The sequence below is a fragment of the Dryobates pubescens genome, chromosome 13, assembly GCF_014839835.1.
Source record: "Dryobates pubescens isolate bDryPub1 chromosome 13, bDryPub1.pri, whole genome shotgun sequence".
NCBI lineage: Eukaryota > Metazoa > Chordata > Aves > Piciformes > Picidae > Dryobates > Dryobates pubescens.
In genome coordinates, this window is record NC_071624.1 from 8,013,303 (window position 1) to 8,030,093 (window position 16,791).

The 16,791-nt window shown below is 42.2% G+C and overlaps 1 protein-coding gene across 7 annotated transcripts in view; it reads left to right on the plus strand.

The window, feature by feature from the left end:
* The window catches only part of SPHKAP (SPHK1 interactor, AKAP domain containing), a 65,198-nt gene that overhangs the window by 14,679 nt on the left and 33,728 nt on the right, over positions 1-16,791 (plus strand). For all 7 annotated transcript variants that reach the window (XM_054166245.1, XM_054166247.1, XM_054166248.1 and 4 more), the window contains exons 2-3: positions 332-434; positions 7,273-7,383. In XM_054166245.1, coding sequence (XP_054022220.1) covers positions 332-434; positions 7,273-7,383 — 214 coding nt within the window. The remainder of the gene's footprint in view (positions 1-331; positions 435-7,272; positions 7,384-16,791) is intronic.

The window sequence follows — 16,791 nt, forward strand, 5'->3', positions numbered from 1 at the left end:
TGAATTAATGCAGCAAAGGTTTCATGTGCTGCTCCAAGCTGCCTGCTTATGAAAACAAGCTACTACCATTTCTTACAAGTCCACAAGAAAGGTGGATGTGGGCATGGTTATAGGCAGCTATATGCTATCCAAGGTATGTAGCTCAGCAAAAAAGTGAAAATGAAGGCAATAAGTAGACCAGTAACGTCAGCAAGGAGGGTATGGGTGGCTTCTTGTAATCAAAGTTAAGGTACATCTCTTCACTGAACTGTGTTTTGGTGTCATTGGAGTTATCTGTGTAGCTGAGTCACTGGAAAGGTTTTTGGGGATATGTTTCTTTTTTGTTCTTCAGCAACTCTGAACCTCCACTGATGCATGATATCCCAGAGCACCAAGGCAGCAGCACAGAGAGTTCAGCAACCAGTTTGGGAAGCTCTGTCACAGCATGTAAGAAGGTAACTTCTAAGTTTATATTCTGTTCAAAGGTAGATATATCTATCCCAGGTTATAGCTTTGCATTTTAGCTTTTGTCTTTATTGGGGAATAAAAAGTTCAACTGATGGCTAAAAAAAAAAAAGGACTGGTCCAGAAAAATAAATTCTGGGTACTGTTAAGGTATCTTGCAATTTTGTCAGCCTAGTCTATAATTGACTGGTACCAAAATATATTATACATATACAGGAGATAAACTCCCCCTGAACATTTCTATTTTTCCTCATTATCTGACAATATGAAATAAAAGTAGTGCAAAGGAATACAGATTCCTCCTCCCCAGGGCCAGGTTACAGCAGTAGAGTCCAAGGCAGGGGCACTGCCAAAGACTTGCTGAAGAAGACAGGCCATCCTTCATCCCTCACTTTGCAATAACCCTCAGAGCTCTGCTGTATCCCACAGGCATAATTCCAGAGCTGATAAGAAAGCATTTGTTCTAACACAGAAATGTTATAAAACTTCACAGTTCATTCGTTTTTCCCATAATTCTTAACTTCTTTTTCTTTTTTTTTTTTTCCTTCACTAGTAATAATAACACTTTCCTTTTGGGTTTGTTGGCTTGGCTTTTTGTTTTGTTTTGTTTTCATAACAAAAATAAATATCTCTATATAGGTAAGCAGAGAAAGAGAAAGATAAAAACATGTAGAAGATAAAAGATTTATCTTCCTCATCCTGCAAACCACACTGTGGGTGTGGGGGGTGAGTATTGTCTACAGAAATGTTAAATGCAATGTCATTGCTATAAAAAAGGACTGGGGACTGGGACTGAGCTTCTGCAGCTCACTCCAACATTGCTAAAAGTGTCAATATTTCATTTGACCAAAGGAGTTGTTTATTTGCAGAAGAATACCTGATTTTAAAAGAACTGCTGCTGACTCTGACCAGGATCTTCACACAGACCATACCAGGCAGAAAATCCATGGTGTGAGAGGCCATCTTAAACCTTCGTTTAATGTCAGAGTTGTCTACTTTATGTAAAACTGAAGGAGAGTGGCACAGAGCTGAGAAGTGCCACCACTCACTGTGTTTACAAATGCTCCCAACCACGGTCACCTTGAGAAGCATCACTGCTTATAAAGTGCTGCTGTACAGGATTTAGAGTTGCTTGCCCCGCCTGAGCCCTTCACCTGAACTTCTGGGTGTGCAGCAGTCCATCGGATGATTGTCGGCACAGCAAAAGGAGTGATTCACTTTTGCCGATGCTTCTGACACACAGCAGGGTATTTTGGGCTGCTTCACAGCAGTGTCACAGTGATACCGTTATTTTCTGTGCGTGTGGAAAAGGACAAAGGCTTACCAAAAATAGGCTATTGCCTTCTCCTTTAGCCTCTGTGAGTTACAGTGGGCTTTAAGTTGGAGGTGTGATTGGTGGTGGAGTGGAACGCTGTTTGCGCCCCTGCTGCAAGGGAACAGTTGACTCGCAGCTTACAGCGGTTGGGTTTGGCGTGAGCGGCTCCTGTCAGGAGCCATATGAGATGTGGCCTGTGGCTCCACGGAGCACTCTGATGGAATGCAGGAGATGCGCCTCTTGATATCCCGTTCTGTATGTCCCACTTCCATCTCTTTTTTGAAGAGTAGTAATTAACCAAAGCAATTAAGATGATCAGCCACCAAAACGCAGCTGTTTCATTTGTGGAGCAGAGCCTTTTTAATGCTGTCTCGGTTATAGATATTTGCTGTATTTTAATATCTTACGATCTAAATCGGGGAGCAGGAAGCTGTTATGCTAAAATCATATGCAGTATTTTCCTCTGGGAAAGAGTGACTTTTCTAATCCACACTCTGCTAGAGGCTGATTTAGTTCATTGATTCACAACACACTGAGTAATGCTGACGGCTCAGTCTCCAGATGAGAGTGGAAACTTTTTTTATAGAACCGTGAATTACTGCTGATTTCACATTTAGTGCACGATGCAAATTCATCATGAATTATTTTTCTGAGTGTGATGATCCTGCTCTGAGCCAGAGACACAGCAGTATAGTGTGTGCAGATGTCACGCCTAAGTATGGTCAGTGAATCAAGTTCTGCTTTCAGTGGTACCATTGCAAACCAGAAGCAATGTAGAATCATAGAACTGTTTCAGTTGAAAGAGACCTCTAAGATCATCAAGCCCACCCATCAACCCAACAACACCATGCCCGGTAAACCATGTCCCAGAGTGGCATGTCTACATGTTTTCTGAGCAGTTCCAAGGATGGTAACTTCACCACTTCCCTGGGAAGCCTGTTCCAATGCCTGACCATGCTTTCAGTAAAGAAATTTTTCCTAGTGTCCAAGCGAAACCTCCCCTGGCACAATTTCAGGCCATTTCCTACCATTCTGTCACGTGATACTGGGAAGAAGAGACCAACCCCCACTTCACTCTAACCTCCTTTCAGGTAGCTGTAGAGAGCAATGAATTCTCCCCTCAGCCTCCTCTTCTCTAGACTAAACAATCCCAGTTCCCTCAACCTGGCTGAATTCAGCAGGATTACTACATTGTATGTCAGTGGGATTGGCTCAGGACTTGCCTGAATTAGGTAACAGTAAAGTGCAAGACAGGAAGAGGAGATTTTGGCAAGTGCAGGTTATAGAAAAGAAGGGTGCTGACTGACAGCTGCAGCAGTGCAGGTTTAGGGTTCTTATGCTGTGGTGCAGACCAGCTCAGCATGATATTGAGGATTTACTTAAGTGCAAAACTGACAGTCAGAATGTATTGGCAGAGTTACAGCTCTGAGCAATACCAGTTCTCACACTGCATTTGGTAGGCATCCTGGCTTGTATTAGGAGCGTAGTAGCCAGCAGGAACAGGGAGATGTCCAGAGAAGGGCAAGGAGGCTTGTGAAGGGCCTGGAGCACACCACCTATGAGGCATGTCTGAGGGAGCTGGGGTTATTCAGTCTGGAGAACAGGAGGCTGAGGAGAGACCTCATTGCTCTCTACCTGGAGGTTGGACCAAGGAGGGGGCCAGCCTCTTCTCCTTGGTGTCAAGCAACAGGACTAGAGGAAATGGCTACAAGCTGCACCAGGGAGGTTGAGGCTGGATGTTAGGAAATACTTCTTCACAGAAAGGGTTATCAAACACTGAAATGGTCTGCCCAGAGCAGTGGTGGAGTAACCATCCCTGGAGGTGTTCAAGCAGCATGTGGACCTGGCACTTAGAAACATGGTTTAGTGTTGACCCTTCAGTGCTGGGTCAAGGGTTGGACTGAATTATCTTGGAGGTCTGTTCCAACTGGATGTATTCTGTGATTTGGTGATTAATTAATTAGCCTTGTTAATTTAGTCCAGCTCCTTCAAGCTTATACACTTGTGATCATTGCAGTCATACATTATTTACTATAAGGACTTCAGTAGATTCCTTTAAAAGCATGAACATCTCATCAAGTTTTAAGATATGTGGAAACTTCTACTTTGTATCAGCATGTGCACATAGTTAACAGGGATAAATGCCTGACAGCAGTGAGGCGCCGTAAGACTTGTACCTGCTGTTCCTGTAGGTTTGTATTTGCCTGTGGCAATATTGTTGTCCATTACCAAATAAACAAGCCCAAAAGTTGGCATGGCTTCTGGAGATGCATTTTGGCATAGCAGGTCTGTGTGACTCCTCTGTGTCTGTGTTACCCCTCGTTCCTGCCACCACTTACTGAAATGTCACCACTTTGTCTGCTGAGCACCATTCAGATACATGTAAAACTAGGCCACGTGCAAGAAAACCTCTCTTGCATGTGCCTCCCTTTCCCACAGTACTCTCTTTGTATTTAAGAGGCTTTCCAGGTGACTTTGGGCCAGCTGGTATTCCTTACACTGCCGACCTCACCAGCTTCTGCTGTGTGGACCCATACCTGGTTTTGTTTTTCTTACCTGCCTTCTTCAAATCCAGATTGCTGCAAATTATTTTCTCCAACCCCCACCCAGCAGCAAAAATTTTCTGCCTATTGCACCCTTCTTCACATTTCTCATTGCTTTCTCGAGTGCATGTGCAGAACAACTTATGGACACATGGGAACAGAATCTGCCCATGGAAAACATCCTCCTGCTCCTTCATCTCCTTGAGGTTACTTTAAAATCATTATTCAATACTATCCAATGCTATCCAAAGCATACATGTAATAATTTATACCCTTGACTTCAAAGTCTATTATGAAAAGCTGCATAGGAAAACTAAATGTACTGTAAACCCTTGCAGCTTATAAATCATCCTGGAGTGACCCAAGCTTGGCAGCTGTGACCTGACCTAACTGAAACAGTTGTTCAGGAGAGATATTTCTTATGTTGCTGTATTACCAGTGTTTGCTTCCTGACAAAAGCATCCTCTGAAAGAAAGAGCTACCACAGGTCATTTAACATCCCACAGGAGGAAAACTCTCTGAAGTTTGGACTGCCTAGCTCATTCCATGTGTTTATCAGCAACAATATACATCTGCTGTCATCTACCTGTTCTCAAATGTTGCTTGCTCACACCAGGTCCTTGTGACACAAAGAGTCATACCAAGGATTGATTTCTGGAGTTTGCTTCTGCATGATAATTTCTGCCTATTCTGGTTTCTCAGAAACTGTCTGGGATTTAGGAAAGAATGATCTGAAGTGATTAAGGCTGAAGACAAATTCACTGTGATTTTAAAGGAAATGAAACAAGACTACTCATTAAAGCAAAGGCAATTTGAGCTAGAGAGAGCTGTTTCCTATGCATGCAGTATTGATATATTAATTAAGAACTCCAGCCCTTGAGGATGAGAACCTCATAGAGTGGTAGAGGCTGGAAGGGACCTCTGGAGACCAGCTAGTCCAACCCCCATGCCAAAACAGGGTCACCTAGGCCAGAAGATTTAGAATAAGATGAAATCTGAATTTTATATATAACATATTGTATAATTTTTCTATTTGCTATATGTGTAGCTATGGATGTGAGAGGGCATGGATGTATTTGTTCCATTCTGTATGTCTTCATAAGAAGCCTTGGAGGAGGGCAATTTTTGGAAAAGAGGAAATAACTACTTTATTCTAGATTTTACCAAGTGGCTTGTTTACTGGTTTGGTATTTCCACATTTGAAAGCATTTCTGGGGTGGGGAGTGGGGGGTGGGGGGGGGAAGTTTAAAACATTAACAGGAAATTGTTTCTTTGGGATATGATATCTATTATTTTCTGAATCTAGCCTCAGAGATAGTTATGGTGGCAGGAATCTTTCTGCACTGAGACAGGAGGTTATAAAATTTATTGTGTGCAGAGTCATTCAACTGGTAAACAAGATTAGCCGGCAGCACCTAAGAAGGGATTGGTGCTGATGTGTAGCATTCGTGAGCCTTTGTCATGGGGCAAACAAAGTCTTTGGGTATGGTGCTTTTCCTGAGTGTTTTGTGAACCCTAAATTTTTATCCAGAAGCTTTTTGGAAGAAACCCCATAGCAGGGGTGGAGCACTGAGAAACAGCCACCATGAAGGTGCAAAGCCTTGGTGGAGGGCACCAAAGAAAGCCTACAGGCTGTGGTGTTTCCCGTGACCTCCTCATCCATCTTCTGCTGACTTTTATTTGGGAATCAATACAGAATTGTATTGCTGCAGGGAGTGCAGCATTAACTATCTAGCAGGCTTTCTGCCAGAGAGATAAACATTGGAGTGGGTGTTAGTCTGTGGGTGGTAATAAGCTTACTTCTGGATTGCCCCTGAGTATTAGAAAATTGTGTCCACTGGCCAGATCAGCTTTCCACAGCATTCATCTTCCCCAAGAAGCGAAGAGGCCTCACAAGTTCCTTCACTTCCCTTCCTAGGAAGGGATCTAGGCTTATGGATCAAGTGTTCCTGAAGTAGGACAAAGCCTGTGACAGTGCAAAATAGTAAGGTAAAGGAGAGCACCATGGATAGATTTCTTTTTTCCTCAGGTAGAGCAATAAATTTCTATTTTAAAATATCATTATTGAAATAAAAGGCTAAAGAGCTGGAGTACAGCCTAATCCCATGTAATGCAGGATTTGGGGAAATACAAACACAATCCACATCCATTTAGAAACATTCTTCTTCACACTGCTGCCTGGGGAAGATGGTAAGTCGTATAAAACATTCTATAAGCAGCATAACTGTTGCAGCTATGCTTTTTCTGCAGTTACCTTCTTGTTTTAAGAATACTAGGAGTTCCTTTTTCATGGAAGAATATTAGGTACAGAGGCAGCAAGGAAGGAATTCAGTTCATCAGACTTGCAAATCTGGCCTCATTTTGGTTTCATTTGAGCCCAGCTCATGGCATAAGCTGCAGGCCTGAGTTCACATACAGAAGCTAAAGGCTGAGCTTTGGTCTCAGCTCAGTAATCATTACAGCAGGCATTAAAAACTTCAGCTTCTCAGAAAGTTTAAGAAGAAAGAGTTTGCAGCCTGGGCAAAATGGATAGTTGTGGAGAAAGAGACAGCAAATCATAAAGGCTGCAAGTTTGTGCGCTCAGGTATCAGTAAGTAATTATTTTCCCCAACATCTATGTTTGTCATTTTAACAGAGAACAAAACTCCTAGCACTATTTTCCAGTCAAAATGTTGGGCTTAAGCATCTCCTTCAAGTGTCTTGAAGGGCTTTCAGTTCTGAGAGTAAATAGGTCAATACATTAGGGGATATATAAATCACTTATTTAAGGTTCATTAACTGGACAGGTCCAAAAGCAGCAGGAATCTCAGTCTTAACACCACATGCACACACACACACAAAACAAAACAAGAAGATAAAACTGTAGTCAACATTTCCTTTGCATTACAACAAGAGAGTTCAGGCCCCCAAAGTATGGTAGGACTGAGTACATTTTTAAATCACTTTAACTATTTGTTGCTATTTTAACAGATTCTCTGCAGTAACAGTCTGCTAGAATCAACAGACTACTGGCTGCAGAATCAAAGGACACCATGCCAAATTGGCTTTCTGGAAGACAAGTCAGAAAGCAACTGTGCCTCAGTAAGTACTTGCTGTAAGCTCCTCTGGGGAAAAGTCCATGGGGCGTTGTTTGGGTAAGGTGTGGGGATGACCACAGCACATCTTATGTGGAAAAAAAGTCTATGACTGATGCTGAAATTACTGTAGCCTGGCTATAGTTTCTGTCATTTCCATCTTCCTGTTCAAAACAACCATACAAAACAAAGAATGCATATGGATATCTATACAGAGCACATGAATAAGTATTAGAGTTCCCCCCACATTTGGCCTTCAGACTCTGTGGTTCTCCATGGGTTTTTTATGCTCATAATCTGCAACTGACAAGAGAGAAAAATAAGCTGAAGAGAAAATTACTTCAAACCATAACTTGCTAAGTGGCAGGTTGGAAAGAGCAGATGTTTAAAAGGCTGCTCCATGTTCTTTAAGGCAGAGAGAGAGAATTAAAGAGACAACACTTTCTGTGTTAGATGAGGAGGAGCTTTGAAAGAACTCAAACAGCATTATTTTACATTTGAAATGCAATTCAAATCTCACTGTTGTGGGTTATAATGCAATTAAGAACAGGGGGTTTTATGAGTGTACATGAAGAAATAGGGGTTGTTAGGTTGCTTTATGTATGAGCTACATGAAACTGGATGGAAGTACATTGCTATGATTGTCATAGATTTTTACTTGAAGAAGGATGCAGGAAAGCAGATCCTTACTTGCAATCCCATTTGACTGCTACTCCCTGCTCCCAGTGAGCCAACAAGGGCTTTAGACAAGAGCAATTTTATCCCAGGTGAAGGGTTTCCAGCACCACTTGAGCTGCAAAGAGCCTGAAGACCAGCCGAGGGCTCTATGGAGTCTGCTGGGATTCTCTCACAGATAAAGGGATTTCTGCTCTGGCTGATGAACCCTGATGCCTGCTGTCAGGACCTGGATCTCCCTCCCATAGTGGGGATGACTGAAGACGCTGTGTCTTGGGGGTGATGCAGCATACAGGAGTGATACCCCAGCATAATGTCAACAGTTAAAAGTCAGGAGTATGGTCAAAGGGCTCACTTCACTGTCATGCTATCTGCTGGACTATTGGTTTCCACAAGACAGACGGAGCAAAACACAACCTCATCTACATATGCACACCATGCAGGGTGTGAGGTAAGAAACTATGCAGGATGGCAGTGGGTGAAATAAGGAATGTTTAGTGGAACTAATTTTCTATCTCCCCGAACCAGTAATTGCCTTTCATTTGAGCATTCTGCATGCATTCTCCCAAGGAAAAGGGTCACGGTATTGGGAAGAACAAACACTGCTCACAGCTGAAATGCTGTCACATGAACAGCAGCCTGAATACTTCTTAACCAGAATGAGCTCATCAGGATCAGTGGTATCCTTGCTGATAGACAAAGGAAAGGATTGCTTTTAATGTAAAATACACTGACCACAGTCACTTGGTTTTACTGTGCAGTATTTGATACCTAAAGAATACCTATTTGATACCTAAAGAAGGCTTATTTTCTCAGAGGAAAGGATGACTCCAAATAATACTAAAATTACTTATGACTTGCTTTTTGATAAGTTGAACTTTGACTTTATTCTTCCTGTTTCTTTGAATCTTATAGGAAATTACCTCCATCTCTGATAGGATGGAGCTACCGAGAAAGCTTGTTAAAACAAGACTATACTCAGATTTCATTTTAAAATACCCAGTATAGCTTCTTTATACACACTTTTCCTCTTGAAAGCAGGTTTTATCTAGCCTTGGTAGCCACCTTGTTGGTACAAACCATTCTGCTTGCTATTCTGCAGGTGTGAGAGAAGAGGCAGAATTATAGAATGGTTTGGGTTGGAAGGGACCCTAAAGATAATCTAGTTCCAACTCCCCTGCCATGGGCAGGGACACCTCCCATGTGTCTGAAATGTACTGAAATGACTTTTCATTACAATCCCAAATGGAGATTCTGAGGCAAGGGGTTTCAGAAATCATAGACCCAGATCTCATCTGCTATCAAAGTCATGCAATGTGAGGCTTGCATTACTACAATGTGATGGTGTAGTTCTGCTTGTAGGCAGAGGGTAGGCAATGGTGCTTCATGAGGCATCCATGATACGGAGACTGTCCCGCAGTTCCTAATGCCATCCTAAGATACAAGACTCTGACCACCCCCTTCTTACAGGGGATATGCTTTGAAACAAAGTCAACAAGTCTTCTCCATTTCCTACTCCTGCTGCCTCTGAAAGCTGTCTCTAGGTCTGCAGAAGGAAAAAGAAATCTCAGATGTGTGGTATCATTAATGATGCTTTCCCCAAAGATAGCTGAATACATCTAGCTCTGGTGTTCAGCTTCAAGAGTTCATGCTTGGCAATAAGGGGTCTAATCCAGAACTATAACTGCAGCAAGACCATGTGAACATAGCTTTCATAAATGTTACATTCATTATGTCCCACTAGTGATTAGTACAGTTAGTACAAATAAAAATAGACTCGTGGCTGTCCTACATATGCTCATCAAGTGTACTCACATTGCTTTATTCAGACACTAAACATTTAACTCAGAGCAGTCTGCTTTTTCAAAGAGAGATTTATATGGTTTTTTTTAAGCAGAAGAGGTTGTGTAATAGTCCATTCATTTCCAAATTGGTTAATGAAAATGTAGCCATTATGATAGGAAAAATAATAAATTGTGTTATAGGAAGAGTATTTCCCATTTGCTTAAGTGGGAAATATTCTCCTGAGCTCTGGTAATTGTTATTTCAAATTCTGGTACCCTGCCCAGTGGAGGACATGCTAGTGTGTCCATCTTTTATCCAATGTTTCTGGTCATCTGCACTGATGAGCAGTAGAAATCAGAAGAAAAATACAGGTAAGATGTGGTGTCTGTTCCCCATTTGTATACAAACTGGTGAGCTGGCTGTGAAAAGAGGTCTTACAACAAGTGAGTGTGGTGTGGACAGAGTTTGAAAGATCGTCTTGTCCAAACTTCCCTTTCTACTTTCTGTGTGTATGGGTTTGTTGACCTTGCCATCCTCTGTCTTTACCTTTAGGAAATGCAATTAGCTGCACTGGGATTGAGTCCAGATGGGTAGAGCCATCAGGTTATCAGGGGATACTTTCCACAAAGGCTGGTAGGCATGTGGGGCAGTGGAAAGACATTTCTGAGGGCTTGAGGTGAAGGCACAGCAGGAGAGAGGGAAGGTAAATCCTGGGTATTAGCACTGCCTTTTTTTCATTCCTGTACTGGAATAACACACCCTGACAGCTCCCTCTAAAGCATCCCTGGGTTGAAATGTGCTACCTGCCTGATTTCAGATGATCCTGTCTGATTTCTGTCTGCTTTAAAAGGTTCAACTTCCCCAAAGAACTTTGGCACCAATGTTATGAGTGGTTTTTATCTCTTCCGAGAATGAGTAATTGCTCAACATGAAATTAATCTTAGTTCAATTAGCAATTATATTGTTTATCAGCAGTTTACTGCTGCAGATTAGAAAACATAGTTTTGTGCTAAGATAGTATAAATTACAAAGGTAGGTTAATTATAGAAGTGTTGTCTTGTTTGTTTCCATTGAATGAGAACTTAGTCCACCTACCAGAAAAAAAAGACAGGGGTTCATGAGATATAATCATTCATAAGCTGCACACAGTGATTTATAAATGTAATTGAAATGTCTGTAATGTGACGTTCTTATTACCCCATGGAGAGACTTCATAAAATAAATGTAGTTTCACATTAGTATATGTATGCCCTTGTCCATTCCATTATTCCCAGACTGATACTAGGGAGAAGAGACCAACCCCCACCTCACTGCAACCTCCTTTCAGGGAGTTGCAGAGAGCAATGAGGTCTCCCCTCAGCCTCTATTCTCCAGACTAAACATCCCCAGTTCCCTCAGCTGCTGCTCAGCAGAGCTGTTCTCCAGACCCTTCACCAGCTTTGTTGCTCTTCTCTAGACACGCTCCAGCTCCTCTATGTCTTTCTTGTAGTGAAAGCTCCAAAACTGAACCCAGTAGTCAAGATACTGCCTCACCAGTGTCATGTACAGGGGAAAGATCGCTTCCCTGGCCCTGCTGGCTATACTGTTCCTGGGTGGCTCAAAATGGACCCAGACTGCAATAACCTCCCCACAAAACATGACATCACATTCTCAGCCTCTTCACATAAGCACCACATCCCACCCAGAGGCTGTGGTTTTCACTCATTTCTTTACCCAAGTCTCTTTAAGGATTTGGCATGTCTTTAGATGTTTAGGTACAAACATTCAGATTTGTATTTTACATCAGTCTCTGATACTACAATCACTTCCAGGCAACTTGCTAGCACTAATGTGGATGCTGGCTCAGAGTGTTGAACTCTAAGCACTGGGACATTTTGTCTCTTAATCAGGGCCCCTGGCTCTAGAATGTTCTCCAGAGTCTCCAGAGAATGAAAACATGCCCTTACTAAGGGTGGAGAGCTGGTCCTAAAGGAGTTGAGAAAGGAGGAGATTTCTTCCCAGGAGTGGTAATAGCCAGCAAGGCTTATTGTGCAGCCAAGTGTGGAAATGCAGTCTTGAATCCCAGAGGAGAGGGTTTGTTCATTGGGCTTTTTAAATCAAAACCATATGTGTGTTCCTGAGTAGTGACCATACATAGCTGAAACAACTGTTGTGTTTCACTGTGTTTGAATGAAGATTTACATTTCTCAACACAGCAAAGCATAAAGCAGACAGACCTACATGCTGAGAGGTTTGCCTTCCATCAGGAGGTCGCATGCACACCCCCAGCAGCATGTCAAGGCAGAGGATTACAAGAGTGTTTACCTTTCACTCAGTAATTACTCAACTGTCTTCAAGAACAGCATTGTCTTTCAGAAATCAAGACCCATCCATTGCTTTCCAGCTCTAAGCCATAATTACTAGAGGTATTTTTAGTTTTAAGTCCCATCTTCCTATTCAGGCTGACGATACCTTAATTATATACTGACAAGGAGCAGGAATCAACAGCTGCAGGCAAAATTGTGGCACTGAGTCCTAGTCCTTTCTCAGGCACATGTGGGTGTTCATGAAGTACCTTCCTGAAAGCCCCTCTTACTTGCACAGAGAAGGAAGAAGCCATCCTCTTCACCAGTTACTCTCTCCTTCTGGAGCCTAGCACAGGCAGGCTGAGCACTAGCTTAAAAGTCTAGGCTTACTTGTATAATCTGTAAAATATGTTCTTCTCTTTGCTCCTGTTTCTACTTGGCTCTGAAAAATATAGCTTCACATATGAACTATTGTTAAGGCAGAAATTAAATATGCCTTTCAAAGGTTGCATTTCCACTTTTTCAGGACTGCACATGTTTTATACAGCAGCCAAGAGCTGCCTAATGATTTTCAGGGTGGGGAAGATTGACAATAGATTTTCTTCTCTATCCTTGTAACTTCAGACTTGGACACTCTTTAATCTTCTGTCTAGATCTGCTGTTTTCTCTCCTGTCCCTCTGTGACCTGCTCACACAGCATTTTCGTGCCTGTGCTTAAGAGAACCTAATGCTAAGCCTCACTCTGACAAAACTGTAAATACCCACCAGCATGGTATTGCAGCCATGTCCCCTTCAGCACTTCACTCTGGCCTCAGTTCTCAGTTCCTTCATGCTGTGCTTCATCAAGAAACAGGACACTTGTGCTTCTTCCAGAGTGGACACCTGTAACTGCTCACTGCTGCTGTAACCTCCAGCACAAGCTGCAGCATGAGGTTTATAGAAATTCTTTAAACATAAAATATACAGGGCACTGGAGATAGCAGGGAGTGCATGTGGCATCAATATTTATTGGCATATTTTCTTTAAACCATAAGTGACAATTAATTAGAGGGAATATAATTCTTAATGGGAAGAAGATATTCACAGCTGCTCTTGAAGCAACAGATTATCAGGGGATGACTTTGGGATGATTCATTAATGCAGTCCAGCCATAAAAAGAGTGGTAGTTTCTAGACTATCAAGACTCATAAATCCACCAAGGTATTTGAAATAAGCACTTTCTGAAGAGTAATTTGGGCCAAACTTTAGGTACATTACTGTTAACATTACTGAAGGGAGAGCAATTTCGTACATCCTTCTGACAACATAAAATGTGTACCTAGGAAAGGATTGTGACTGGGCTGAGGAGACACAGGACAATCACATCAGGACCTTATTTAGGTGAACTTGATAAGAGAATCATAGGGTTATCCCTAGGAAATTCTCCCACCCATGTAACACTGCTGCCTCATACTTTCATTCATGTACAGCTTTTGCAAACTGCTACGTGGCAGACCTAGTACTTCCAAACCAATACTTTTATTTCTACACTTCACAGCTGGTTCCTCAGCCTTCTGGCAAGCATAGAAATTAATGCAAGACAAGCTTTGCATCCAAATGTTAAAGGATAATTAGGCCTGTCTTCCAGAAGATGCTTTTTTATTCTGAGTCACTATCAGGCCGTTTCAAGCACCTCATGTACGATGTACTTCAACTCAAGATCCTTGTTAACCAAGGATCAAATTCCACCATGTGTGGAGAAGAGAGCTATATCTCTTATGTCATCCCCAGTCTGCTATCTACCCAAAAAAACAAGCTATGCATATTAATTGTAACTGTTGATGAACTTCCAGAAAGAAGTAAGACAATAGCAGGAAAAATAAGTCACCAGAACTTAGTCAATGGAGGAAAGGAGATTGTAGTCTAGAACTGAATAACTGCAACATAAGAGAACAACTGGTAGTTTTCAGTTTCCTTATTTCTTATGAAGAATCTCCAAGCTCTACAAAAAGATGTCATGCCTTACAACACAGCAGGCATTGATCTCTGTGCTCAGGGAGAGGAAACACTTGGGAATTACATTCTTCCCATCCTGTGACAGCACATAAGTTCAAATAGCAAGGCAGAAAACAAAACTCCTGCTGCCTCCCAAAGCTGCTCATAGATGGAGCAATAGCAGACTAAACAGTAGTAATGCCAAATGAAAAAAAACCAAGGTGGAAGAACACTGTAGAATATTATCTGACACCTCACAGACTTCAGCTAGCAGTTGTGAAGAGCTGGGATTACTCTGTCCCAGAAACCACAGGGATGTTTTGTAGTGTAGGTGTCAGGAGCCTTGCTGCTCTGCATGAAGGTATTTTAAAGCAGCACAGTATAGAACCTGAAGGAAGCTGAAGGAAGCTCACACATTAGGCTTTGTGTTTGCATGAGAAAGCCATGAGTGCACAGTCCTCCTGAGATCATCTTCATTTCCTCTTCTTTAGGGTGTGTGACTGCACAGTTACATCTCTGAAGGATGAGGAGTAGCTGAGGGAAGTGGGATTGTTTAGTCTGGAGAAGGCTAAGGGGAGACCTCATTGCTCTCTAACACTACCTGAAAGGAGGTTGGAGTGAGGTGGGAGTTGGTCTCTTCTCCCTAGTATCAGATGATAGAACAAGATGAAATTGTGCTAGGGGAGGCTTAGGTTGGATAGCAGGAAAAAATTCTTCACTGCAAGAGTGGTCAGGCATTGGAACAGGCTGCCCAGGGAGGTAGACATGGCACTTTGGGACACAGTTTAATGGCCACAATGGTCTTAGGTCAAAGGTTGGACTGGATGATTTTAGAGGTCTTTTACAGCCAACACAATTCTATGATTCTTTGAATTCAGAGAAGGAAATCCAGCTTCCCCTGTCCGTTGCACCTCACTGCAGTGAGTCTTTTGCCAGAGGCGTTTCTTCTGCAGAGCTCAGGGCCTTGTACAGACCAAGTGTACATTCAGCAACACCTATCAAATCCACCAAAATGAGGTTTCCCAGTTAAAATTAATTCAGGCATTATGAGCAGTTTAAAGAATTTCACAGCTTGCTGCTTAAACAGTGTATTTGGGTAAGACCTTCCAGATCCACCTCTCCCTCCCACCTCCCAGCACACCCCACCATTTTTTTCCCCCCTCCCTGAATGGTGCTTCAAGAGCTCTGTGAGAAGAAACGACATCTTTCCTATCTCATACTAGGTTCTGGAAATCAATAGATCATACTTCAACTGGCGCAAGAACGAAATCTGTCAAAAACTACACGTTACTTAGGCAAAACATAGTCCCAAAGTAGCTGTGGATGTGTGTGTGTATAAAAGTTATTTGACAAGCTAGTTGAAGTAGAGTTGTGTGAGTTTGATTAAATACTTTTGGAACAGTCAAGAGGATACCAAGGATGACAGCTTCAATAAAGGAGCATAGTTATGGCTTCTGGTTGCCTGTTTACCAACAGAAATCATTCCAGGTGCTCCTGAGAGCAATGAAAGAGCAAATTCAAGTTGAGGGGAGAGGAAATAAAGGAGAAGTGGCAGGGGAGGGGGTAAGGAAATTTCTGAGTTCAGTCAAGGCTTACCTTTTATTATATTCACCATCCCTGGAGGTGTTAAAGAAATGTGTGGACATGGCACCTGGGGACATCGTTTAATGGCCATGGGTTGATGGTTGGACATGATGACCTTGCAGTTCTTTTTCAGCTGAAATAATTCTATGATTCTAAGTAGTGTTAGATAATACAAAAGGAAGAAAACCCAGTACCCAACTCCTGGCAACAGTCACCCCCAACTTCCCTGTTAGATGCTCCTATCTATGTTTGGTTTAGGGTTGTTACGAGTTGAGAAACACCATCCATTCAAGCAAGATCTCTTGTGGTGAACATATACCACTGCTCTCAGATCTAGTCTCAGTGCTGGCAGAAAGTTCTGTTCTACATATCCAGAGGGCATTTAATACACAGTCACACTGCTCATAGCAGCTCTTTCACCATGCAGATCCTTGTACACAAATAACACAAGTTGGGGTCGGACTCGTGAAACATCTGTTCACAAAACATTCCAGGCATTTCTGCTAGGACATAATCAGGCAGATTATCATCACTAATTTATTCTGGTTTGATACTGAAGAAGCCCTGACTTTCCAGTATCATCTAAAAGGTAAGTAGAGAAATGTTTATTACTTGTTTTCTTCCCTGTTTTGCATGATAAGAGATATGGGGAGTAAATTCTCTAGATCAACAATTACAAGTCCTGAAATCTAATCTTGAATTGGTGTAGAAAGGACACAGACATCTCAGTGTCCGTGGTCTGCAAGTTAGGACTATATAGAATAGAATTAGAATGGAAATAGAATAGAATTAGAATAGAATTAGAATAGAATAGAATAGAATAGAATAGAATAGAATAGACCAGACCAGGTTGGAAAAGAACTTTGAGATCATTGAGTCCAAGCCATCACCCAAAACCATCTGATCAACTAAACCATGGCACCAAGTGCTTCATCCAGTCTCTCCTTAAACACCTCCAGTGATGGTGACTCCACCACCTCCCTGGGCAGCCCATTCCAGTGGCCAATCACTCTCTCTGTGAAGAACTTCTAACATCCAGCCTAAGCCTCCCCTGGCACAGCTTGAGACTGTGTCCTCTTGTTCTGGTGCTGGTTGCCTGGGAGAAGAGACCA